General features: G+C 40.3%; 1 protein-coding gene across 1 annotated transcript in view; it reads left to right on the plus strand.

The window, feature by feature from the left end:
* The window catches only part of LOC132893946 (1-phosphatidylinositol 4,5-bisphosphate phosphodiesterase beta-1), a 109,253-nt gene that overhangs the window by 40,368 nt on the left and 56,788 nt on the right, over positions 1-12,097 (plus strand). The window contains exons 4-9 of the mRNA XM_060933125.1: positions 5,625-5,765; positions 5,965-6,044; positions 7,699-7,752; positions 7,857-7,932; positions 9,184-9,284; positions 9,423-9,589. Coding sequence (XP_060789108.1) covers positions 5,625-5,765; positions 5,965-6,044; positions 7,699-7,752; positions 7,857-7,932; positions 9,184-9,284; positions 9,423-9,589 — 619 coding nt within the window. The remainder of the gene's footprint in view (positions 1-5,624; positions 5,766-5,964; positions 6,045-7,698; positions 7,753-7,856; positions 7,933-9,183; positions 9,285-9,422; positions 9,590-12,097) is intronic.

Genomic DNA, 12,097 nt, shown 5'->3' on the forward strand with positions numbered 1-12,097 from the left:
TGGAGTGTAACACCACTAAATGAAAAAAAAAATGTTTATACCTTATAATATTTATATATATATATATATATGCTCTGATGTGTGTAAAGCATAAAGTACAAGATGGCTAAGTTTATTTATATTAAATAGTCAGGTGTACATGAAACGCAACTGAAAATAACATTACATCTACATCCTGAAAGTGGAATAAATTGTCAAGCAGACTTTCTCTCTTTGTTCTTTTTTTTATTAAATATTAATTATTTAATGACCCACAATTATTATCCATTGCACAGTTGCTCGCTTTTGTAGCGTTTCCAGTATTTATGTATATGTGGAATTCTAAATGCAGTTTATTTCCTTCTAGCCTGGGTAATTTTTGTCAAAACTTGTGAAGTCTTTTTCAACCACAAAATATGTTAATCCTGAGCCATCATCTTAAAATGTCAAAAAAGTTGAAGCATGCTGGCATATCTTTCATTTCATAGAAGAGCTTATTGAAATCCCCAATCCCTTGCCCTTCAACACCCCTAATGAAATGTCATGGAGACCCTAGTAATGGTTTTCCCATGATATGGAGCTCTCGGATAGTCGGATATTTTTTTCGCTCCTGCTTTGCATATATACCTTTAATTGAAGCAAGCTCATCAGTTAAGACACAGGGAATCACACAGTTAATAAAGAGTGATTGTGTGTGGAGGACGAATCATTAACCTGACAGCATAGTTCAAGCAGGCATTAAAATAAATGAGATTTTTTTAAAAACATTCCATGGTGTTTGGAGAAAGCCCTTCAGAATGTGTGGGCACTAGTAATGCTGAAAGATACAGTATAAAAATAACAAACATGTATAAATAACTAGAACTGGACAGGGAAATCCAAGAAATGAAATCTCTCAAGCCATTTTTCAGCAAAGTGCATTGAATTAAAGTGAAAAATTAGACTGTATGCCAAGTCTAAATATATCAAAGATGCCAACATGGGCCAGAAGAGAGCTATGAGTCATGCTGAGTAGGAGCAAACTCCACCGTTGTGACCGAAGTGCACTGGTGCCTTGTGTAGCAAATGGGATTGAATCATTTAACCTCCTTCTAAATGTTTACTGTGTGATTTTGGAGAGTACTAAAGTCTCTTTACAATGATGATGGAAGTAAGTAACTATGTAAGGGTTGATACAAATGTACATTTTCATGGATTTGTGCTAAATGGAAAAATTCAGGACGTTTCCTGCCTAAAGTTAGAGTTTGTTGTAAAAGTAAACTTGTAAGGCATTTTCAATATTGTCTTAATATCTTATTTTTGTTTACATACGGGCCACTGCGTTTACATTACAGGCATTTTGCAGACACTCTTATTCAGAGCGACGTACAACATACCAAAAGCAGCCTGGGGAGCATTTGGGGGTTAGGTGCCTTGCTCAAGCCATTCCTACTGGTCCAGGGAATCAAACCAGCAACCTTTTGGTCCCAAAGCTGCTTTGCTTAACCATTAGGCCATGACTTCCCCATAGCTGTAGCCTCAGCTGTATTATATTTGTTTAATCATTCATTTGGCTGTGCCTCGGGCAGCACACAAAAAGAACTTCTCAATTGGAAAGTTATTGCATGTCGTTGTAATTATTTACTGATGGCTGATGCAAGTGCAGCAGGCTCCAACACACCTGTTGGCCAGTGTGACATTATACTCTCTCTCATTATCTCTAGCCGCTTTATCCTTCTACAGGGTCGCAGGCAAGCTGGAGCCTATCCCAGCTGACTACGGGCGAAAGGCAGGGTACACCCTGGACAAGTCGCCAGGTCATCACAGGGCTGACACATAGACACAGACAACCATTCACACTCACATTCACACCTACGGTCAATTTAGAGTCACCAGTTAGCCTAACCTGCATGTCTTTGGACTGTGGGGGAAACCGGAGCACCCGGAGGAAACCCACGCGGACACGGGGAGAACATGCAAACTCCACACAGAAAGGCCCTCGCCAGCCACGGGGCTCAAACCCGGACCTTCTTGCTGTGAGGCGACAGCACTAACCACTGCACCACCGTGCCGCCCCCGTGACATTATACTGCAGAGAGAAAAGATGGGTGGGGGACAAAGTTAAAGAGTAGATTCAAATAACAGGCCGGAGCAAAACACATTTTAAAATTGATCTTAAATGTGATCTAATAACCTTGAACTGAAAAGAATTTAATTGATTTGTTGGCCAACCTTAATAACAAATCATAATCCATGTATTAAAATATGCAAAGTATGAAACAATGCATTTATCTTGTGTGTGAGACCATCCAACAAAGTCACAATGTGATATTTGGCACAATATTTGCACTAAATACCTCTGTCTTACAGTCGTCTTTCACCGGTTCCTTCTTGTCAAGTTTTCATTGGTCACTGGTTCTGATTGACACAGAATCCTGGCAGTTATCCAGGGTTTAAAGAACTACAGTTACATATATTAGCATGCAATTTCACACGTACCAACTGTCCGGTGTGGAGGGATTCATCTAGACAACATACAGTACTGTGCAAAAGTCTTAGGCACCCTATTTTTTTTAAATACAAACTTTATTGATTTCTATTTTATGACTTCTACATTATCGAGTCAGTACAAGAACATGTTAGAGTTCCAAACGTTCGTTTTCCAGCACAAAATTAAATGTTACAGAAAAAAAAATGTTGTATCTGAGTAGCATATTACATAAGAGAGCATTTTTCAGATTAAAAAAGAAAACATAGTGAAGGCTACTGGGTTTGGGTGCAAAATTAAGAAGCAAGTGTGACACTCAAAGTGTCCAGAAGAACTGTGGCTGGTTCTGCAAGATGCTCAGTAAAACCTACAGCTCGTTTCCTTATAAAACTGCACTCATTGGACCTGAGACTCCTATTTTTTTTTAAAGCAAAGGGTCATCTCACACCAAATATTAACTTTGTTCCATTTTTTATGGCTTACTGCTGTTTATAGTCTTTTTTAAATGCTGAAACATTTAATTTCATTTCATTATTTTTAAGCCATTTTTGGTCTACAGCATTTCTTTACATATGCCTAAGAATTTTACACACTACTGTATGCTGCATACATAACGTAAGTCATGAGGAATAGACTCAAGTTAAGACACACCTGGAAAGGTGTATAAAGATGACTGCCACACTTACATCAATGTAAGGCAACATTATCATTGTAGAGCTTGAAGAATGCGCATACTGAAACCCAGGGAGCAGCAACACAGAAGATCCTGGATTGGCAGACCTATAAGTAATACCCTTAAAGAGGAGATGATTCTCATAGAGTGTTATGTCAAAGTAGGTTCCAGGTGTCCAGCTTGCTCCTAGGTGATAATGCCCCTCATGTCCTTCTTCTATAACAGATGAACTGAGGATCAAATGCCCGTTCTGTCTAAGTAGCACTATAGGGGATGCACTAGACACAACAGATAATGCTCTGCAAGTATCCCTTGAAAGGAAAACTGCAATGTCAATTGATTGGTTTACAGAAATGGGTAATATGACCTTGTGCAGAAATAATGGGTCTAACCACAAGTTCCACAAGTAACCTCTGGCGCTCATGTGGCTGAATGGCTACAAGTCTCCACAGCCTTGTTCCAAAATATAAGAAGAGAGAAGAAGAAGAAGAAGAAGCCGTTATTTGTCACATGCACATTCAAGCACAGTGAAATTCATCCTCTGCATTTAACATTCGCATTTGCATTAAATACAGCGCAAAGCCTTCCCAGAAGAGTGGAGGCTGTTATAGTAGCAAAGGGGGAACAAGTCAATATTAATGCCCTTGATTTTCGATCAGCATGTTCAATACACAGGTGTATACAGTACATATTAACTACATTTTGCTATGGACATATCTTTCTGTGATATACCCAGATAGCACACCTATGTCGGTCCACCGTCGGCTGCACTGACAGTACATCAGAGGTATGACCAGCAGGCCTCCATCGGGCAGACATCGGCAAGCTGGTAAAGGAAAAAAAAGGATGTAGATATTCACTTTAACTGTTCTGATTTTTTTTATTCTAAAGATTATTCAATTATAACAATAGCAGGGCAGTATTGTAACTTTTTATTTTCAGAACCTGCAGAATATTTTTAGAATCCAGCAACCCGCTAGCGACAGTGAGCGGTAAACACATCTGGTGGTCCGTTATCGGATCACTAGCGGCTCGCGGGTGGCAGGACACACGAGAGTAACGAGATCTCATTTTTTTCCCCCTTTATCGGCTTGCCGATGTCGGCCTGATGAAGGCCTGCTGATCATATCTCTGATGGACCGTCAGCACAGCCGATGGTGGGCCAACATTGGGCCGACGTAGGTGTGCTATCTGGGTACATTTGGCAATCTAAGAACAAAGAAATGAATGAATCAAAACATTAAACATTAGTTAGGAAATCTAAGTTATTTTACTTTCATATGCATTCCTTGGTGTAGTGGTGAGCACTGTTGCCTCACAGCAAGAAGGTTCTGGGTTCAAGCCCAGTGGCCGACAAGGGCCTTTCTGTGTGGAGTTTGCATGTTCTCGCAAATATTGTCTGTGTGGGTTTGCTCCGGTTTCCCCCACAGTCCAAAGACATGCAGGTTAGGTTAATTGGTGGCTCTAAATTGACTGTTGGTGTGAATGGTTGTTTGTCTCTATGTGTCAGCCCTGTGATGACCTGGCGACTTGTCCAGGGTGTACCTTGCCTCTTGCCCATAGGCAGCTGGAATAGGCTCCAGCTTGCCCATGATCCCGCACAGAATAAGCAGTTATGGATAATGGATGGATAGATATATATTCCTTATTCAGAGCATTCAAGAAAGTACACTCAACAAAATAGCATTCCTGAATGGTTATTTGGATAGCTAATGATTACATTAATAGCATTTTAGCAGACACTCTTATCCAGAGCAATGTACAATATACCCAGAGCAGCAGTTAGGGATTAGGTGCCTTGCTCAAGAGCACTTCAGCCATTCCTGCTGGTCCAGGGAATCAAACTGGTGACCTTTGGTCCCAAAGCTGCTTCTCTAACCATTAGGCCATAGTTTCCTATCTGCCAAGAGCTACTGTAGCTGGATGTATAGATGAATGGATGGGTAGCTGGATGGATGGATGGATGGATGGCTTCATATTCTATTTTTTTTTTTGAGAGTGGAGTTCCGCACATTTTTTTGTTTGTTTGTTTGTTTGCCAGGAAAGTGGCTGAGTAAACAGCATGATTAACCTGCTTGGACACCGCCTTCATATCTTGGCACAATATGTCCTCTTAGAAGATTGCCTAACCAATTGTGTACCTTTATCTTGAAGAAAGCAAATGGTGCCAAATGAATGGAAAAGGTTATCATAGATCACGGTATTGTGGCGTGCCCTTAATAACAACATTGTGTGTACTGAGCATTGCAATATATGCAGTATCCGTGACTGATTATTGGTACATAATGTTTAAAAGTCCAGAAAAAAATGGGGTTACACTCTGTTACCACGTCAGTGTGTCTGTCCATAATCAGCATCTGATACATTTTGTGGTGTTTCTGCAAACATATCCAGCTCTTGTATCTTAAACAGCAAATGACAATTTATTATGAGTGCAGTTCAGTTAATTCTTATTTTATGTGGTAAGAGATAAAGCTCTCATGCTTTTATTTTTATTTATACCAGGAAGCCAAGCTGCGAGAGTTACTTGATGTTGGGAACCTGGTGGGGCGGATAGAAAATAAGATGCTGACGGTGGTCACAGGGCCAGACATGGTCAACATTACATATCTGAACTTCATGGCTTTCCAAGAAGAAGTGGCAAAGGTATTCTAATTACTAAAGTTTATCATTTCAATAATTTCATTTCCTATTAGTAACAAAATGGTCACTCTTTTATTTTTTTTATTATTATTATTTTTTTTTACCAAAATATCTGCACATATATGCAGGGCAATGTTTAAGCAAGGAGCTTGATATATGTTTTTATGGGTATTGACTGTATTGTCTTTTCTTCTCTGTAAAGGAGTGGGCAGATGAGCTGTTTAGTCTGGCGTCCAACCTGCTGGCTCAGAACATGAATAGAGAGTCCAGCCTGGAAAAAGCGTAAGCACCCGCAGATAGGCTCAAGTCGTCTACGTTTATCACTTATGGCTTTGCATGAAACATGACAGTTGCCATGAGCTTTTCACACTTGAGCATTAGCCTTAGGGAACCATCACACCAAATATATTTCTGTCAAGGCATCAAAACACATTTGTCTCTTAACAAAAGAGGTGTACCGTATATTTATACGTACAGTAATTAAAAGTATAAGCAGTGAAAGTACAAAATCCAAAAAATGCATAAATTAAAGGTCCCATGGCATGAAATTTTCACTTTCTGAGGTTTTTTAACGTTAAAATGAGTTCCTCTGACCTTCTTAAGTCACCCCAGTGGCTAGAAATTTCATAATGTGTAAACCAAACTATGCCCAACATTTGAGAATGGCGCGTCAAAACGGCGCGTTGATAAGCTCTTCCCTTTACTACGTCAGCAAGGGAGATGATCCCCATGCCCCCCCTCTGGATTCCCACCCACTGTATGGATTGCCCCGCCCAGTTGTAGTAAGGAGACCATAGAGGGAGGACACAACAACATGGCATCACCTAAGCGAGCGAAACATGGAAATTGCGCTGTACATGGATGTGACAACACAGAAAAGAGTCTGTTTTTACTGCCGACGGGAGAGCCCCTGAAGACGCAGTGGCTTAATTTTATTTACTTCAATAATACGCCGTCGAGTCTACCTAAGACGGTGTATGTTTGTCGGAAGCATTTTCCTGAGGAATGTTTCCACAACTTGGGACAGTACAGGGCAGGTTTTGCACATCAACTGTCACTGAAGCCTGGGTCCGTACCAAGCATCCCTGCCACATCAGCCACAAACACCGAACAAGTAAGTGTATAACTGGTCGTTTTGCCGTGTTTTAAAATCGGTGCGTTAGCCTAGCAATGGCTACATTAGCTGTGCAGCTAACCGCTTCCTGCAGTTAGCCAGGTAATCTGCGCTACAAAACTAAAGAGCATGCAGCATGCTCTGCTAAACTGAGTTTAGTCTGGAAATTGACTGTAACTTATGAGCTTATGTTTGACTATTGCTCCGCAATGCATGTCTTCTATTGGATAAGCGCTATGTTGTTGTAGTTGCTGCTTCTATCCTCTTTGGTTATGGAGTGCGTGTTCAAGCCTAGGGTATTATACGTTCGTAAACTACCACTCCAAACACTCTCACTCTCTGTTCTCTGTGTCAGTGTCACATTGAGTTTACGAAAGGAGTCCGAGGGAGAACGGGGTTTTGTCTTAGCAGCGTGGCTACAGGCGCTGATAGCAGCGAGTATGTGTGTGCGCGCAGCTTGGTCAAGCCCCTCCCCCCATGACCCGCCCCCACCCTCTACCCTTCCCCGCCTCCTGCTTCTCATTAGCAAAACGACGCACTGGGAAAAGCGCTGAAATGGGGCTTTCTCCCAGGAGGCTATATTTATGTGCCGAGGGTTAATTTCGAGAAAGGCTGCGGATATAACATCCGGAAGCCTCCACGAGCCCGTTTAAAGCATCAACAAACCACCATGCCATGGGACCTTTAAACAAAATGCAGTTTTCAAAATCTGTTCATTGAGTTGCTTTAAATATCTTGTGAATAATTGAATATTATTAAACACATTTAATACATTTAAAAACATTTTTTTTCTTTCACTGAACGTGCTGCTCATCAAATCAGATATACAAGACTTAAGCTGCAGCCAAACCAAGAAGGACGTATTCCTGTGAAAAAGTAAGTCACTGCCTGGGTATTATATATTCCACCTCGATATTTTAAGTATAAATGATAAGTAGTCTCTGTTTGAATCACCTGTTTGTAATGTGTCTTTTGTGCAGCATATTTCGCATGTTTTCGGCTGACAGGAAGCGCGTAGAGACAACATTAGAGAGCTGTAATCTTCCATCAGGCAGGGTAAGCATATGTTTGGCTAATAACTCCAGGATCCTACTGAGAGAAAGCATGAGTGCACATTCTAACAGGAAGTGATTGCACCGTATTTACCAATAAATGCATAGAAGCATACTGGTGGGCTAGATTTCTACCTCTCGGTATTTTATAGTGTTAGTTGATGCCTATGCAATGCCTGCACTTTATAAGAACAAAATTTTTATCTATATATGCTTAATGAACCTATTTGTATTTTCATGAGTGCTACTGTTTTTTTTTATGCTGAAACAGATATACCGGTACATTACTTTAATACAACACAAGCTTCTTCTCTAAATCATTTTTATGTTCTCATCATCCGAACAATGCAGAAAGCATATTTATCTTGTTAGTTTTGCTTTTGTTCCTTTTGATAGAATGTCTTGGCTGAAGAAAAATGCTCACAGTTTAGTCCATGATTTTAGAAGCTTACTATTTGAGCAAAGATTCCCAGTACCGCCTCTATGATTCATACACTGCATGAGCCTTTAATCCCTTTTTTTCTTGATCTCATCATTTTCTTGACCACCAAAACATTAACTGACCTTGAGTTTTGCCACTGCCTCCTGGATCCTTGGCCTCATTTGCATATTTTAAATGTTTACTGGTGCAAAATGGACAACACTGAGACAACACCGACTAATGCTTGCACTCTGACAACTTTATTTATTAGATTAGTTAAAATGATCCAAATGATTTAAAGTCAAATTAACTGCATCGTCTGCAGACTTGGAGTGAAAGCACTGATTAATTCAAAGGGCAGCATGATGCTTTTAGTCATTATTAATATTGGACAGTATGACAAAGCAAACAGCTCGTCCTCTGTTTTACGTGGATGTTTAACTCTTGTGCATCAGTAATTGTTTTGAATACCACTGAAATCCACTTCTAAAGGTACTTATTTCATTAAGGAATCATTATGGGGACGTTTCCTTTTGTCGCCATGGGACCTGTGATACAAAGGGTGAATCTGTACAGTCCCCACATTGATTCCTTAATGAGATAAATGCTCCACTTCAACTTTAGAAGTGGAGTGTGATAATATTTAGAAATTTTTGGGTAGAGTGCTGATTGCTAATGTGCATCCATCTGGACGGCAACTGTAATTGAATATTTGATTAATTTGACTGCACCCAGGCCTTTCGATCCTGCTCATAGATAATGGACATAATGAAGATGTTAGGATAAATGTGTAACTATTGATCAGCAATTGATTGCCAGTCTTTATTCATACAGAACGATTCCATTCCTCTGGAGGACCTAACTCCTGAGATTTACAAATCCTTCATTGCCAATCTCTGTCCCCGACCTGAAATCAACCAAATCTTTGCAGATCTGTAAGTAACGTTGTATTATATTTCAGCATGAAATAGTTTTCTTTTATGTATTTCTATTGCCTGTTTGAATTTTGAGTAAGCCTTATTTCTGAAGCCGTATTTCTGAAAAGAAATCTCTTCCAAATATCTGATTTATAGAGGAGCTAAGGGCAAGAACTATCTAAATATGGAGCAGATGACTGAGTTCATTAACAATAAGCAGCGGGATCCTCGTCTGAATGAAATCCTGTACCCTCCACTGAAGACAGAACAAACACAGCTCCTTATGGAGAAATTCGAGCCCAACCCAGGCATGATACAAAAAGGTCAGTGGTAAAAACTCATGGTCGTCAGCCATCATGTTCAGACTGTCTCAGCTGTCCATTGATTCCTTCAGCTGGTTGATGTGCTGTCATGTCACATAAGCCTAGACTGTCTAGGGATGACAGGTAGCCATGAGCGATGCTACAAAAGTCATTCTTCATAGCAAACTGTGTTACATAGTTCTTGAAAACATCAGAGAAGTGTGATTGTTTTTAAGCACTGTTCACATTATTCTTAAGAACATCCTGTTTCTATTATACTGGTCGACCATTATTTTCAAAGTAGTGTTCTGGGAACCGCCAGGGGTTCATAAAGCATAACCAGTGGGTTGTTTTTGTTTGGCTTGGGCATTTAGGATGCTCCAGGGGTGGAGATCATAATCAACTGCCATCAGAGTTGTCATAGTTATTATATGCACAGCTCACTGGTCAGGGAGAGAGAAAGAATCACAGACCTTTACCCTTTTCCTCATCCTGAAAGCACCTCCTTCCCAGTACAGACCCGTGCTAAAACATGCCCCCACCTGCTACAACCGTTAATTGCTCTATACTGACACCTAGCAGATTGAGCATTTACTGTATATCACCTTCAATGCTGTGGAGATGCAATCGTGTGAACTACAGTGCTGCTCAAAACATATCAGGTGCTTTAAGCATAGTAGTCAATAACTGACATGACCGTTTCTAGCCATTGTAGACTGTAGTTTAATTACAGTAGTAACTGTAATCATATTTCTCTCTATGTACAAGGGTACTGTTTAACTAAAACCCCTGTTATTCAGCTCAGTTAATGTTACACAGCATACTTCAAGTAAACTGACACTTCGATGAGGTATTGAGTACCTTGTGGTTTTTTTTTTCTTGTTTAAATTAATCTAACAAATGATCAAATTAACAAACTTTATTGTACTCCTACTGCCTCAATCTCACTTTTACAGTCCTACACATATCCCATGGACAACAAGGTGCAAAAGTGCCAAAGACATAAATCTATTCATTTTGATAGGGAAATGTGATCTCTGTAATCAGACTTCAGTGGTTGCCCTGATTACGTCCATAATTATTTACTGTATCCTGGCTATATATTTAACAGTTATTCCATGAAATCGAGTCGTACATGAGCTGATAGCCGGCGAGGCACATAGCACCGAGTAAGCTGTAAGCCATGTACGACGAGATTTAGTGGAATAGCTGTTTTATTCTATCCACATTCAATGGATTTTGAGTGGTTGGTTCACTCATTTTCGGTCCGTTCAGCAACACATGCGTGGCCATTTTGTTTTTCTTCTTCTTTAGTGGTTTTTTGGCAGTTGGCAACCAACTTAAAAGTGTGTTACCACTATCAACTGGGCTGGAGTGTGGAACAGGCGATTATTATTATTTTTTGGGGGGTGGGTGGGTGGGGGGACTATATTCTTTTAGTTATTTCTGTTTTTGTTTTTTTTAAATACTTGATAACAAAGCTGCCATTTTGTTTTTCTCTACTTATGGTATATGAGCTGACATCCTAGTAGTAGAGTAGCCAATCAGAACATGCAATTGCTCATATCCATTGAATGTGGATAGAATAACAGTATTTATTCTGTCCACATTCAATGGATTTTGAGTGGTTGGTTCACTCATTTTCGGTCCGTTCAGCAACACATGCGTGGCCATTTTGTTTTTCTTCTTCTTTAGTGGTTTTTTGGCAGTTGGCAACCAACTTAAAAGTGTGTTACCACTATCAACTGGGCTGGAGTGTGGAACAGGCGATTATTATTATTTTTTGGGGGGTGGGTGGGTGGGGGGACTATATTCTTTTAGTTATTTCTGTTTTTGTTTTTTTTAAATACTTGATAACAAAGCTGCCATTTTGTTTTTCTCTACTTATGGTATATGAGCTGACATCCTAGTAGTAGAGTAGCCAATCAGAACATGCAATTGCTCATATCCATTGAATGTGGATAGAATAACAGTATTTATTCTGTCCACATATAAGCAATCACGCATTCTGATTGGCTACTCTACTATTAGGATATCAGCTCATATGGAGCACTTGCATGTGACGTCACAGCCGATCCAGATTGTGACAGACGCCATTTTGTCGGTCAAACACCATATTTCCGCCTACTACTTCTACTTCTGGTTCTACTTCTACCTTTTCTTCTGGAAAACCCTACTATATACAATTCTACTACAATGGCTGCGGCTACAAGCTCTCCCTACCTGTGCACGTTTTTATGTTTTTTGTGTGTATTTTTGCGTGTTGTTCATCTGTATTGGACTTCAATATCCACTACAACCGTATGGACTTACTGGACATTGGTTTCCAGCAGAAAATGACGGTTTGTAGCGATTTCCATCGCATGCACAACATTCTGGACGAGATAGCGAGACCAGCGGGGTCTCCGTGGATTGTTATCGGAAGCAAAGCGAAGGAGGCGGCGTCGGGAGCGGAAGCAAAAGCGAGGCTGCAGGCAGAGCCGGCCTGTTGACTAAGCTCAGAAAACAGCCACTCAAATCTCCACTGCT

Source organism: Neoarius graeffei, chromosome 11 (assembly GCF_027579695.1).
Source record: "Neoarius graeffei isolate fNeoGra1 chromosome 11, fNeoGra1.pri, whole genome shotgun sequence".
NCBI lineage: Eukaryota > Metazoa > Chordata > Actinopteri > Siluriformes > Ariidae > Neoarius > Neoarius graeffei.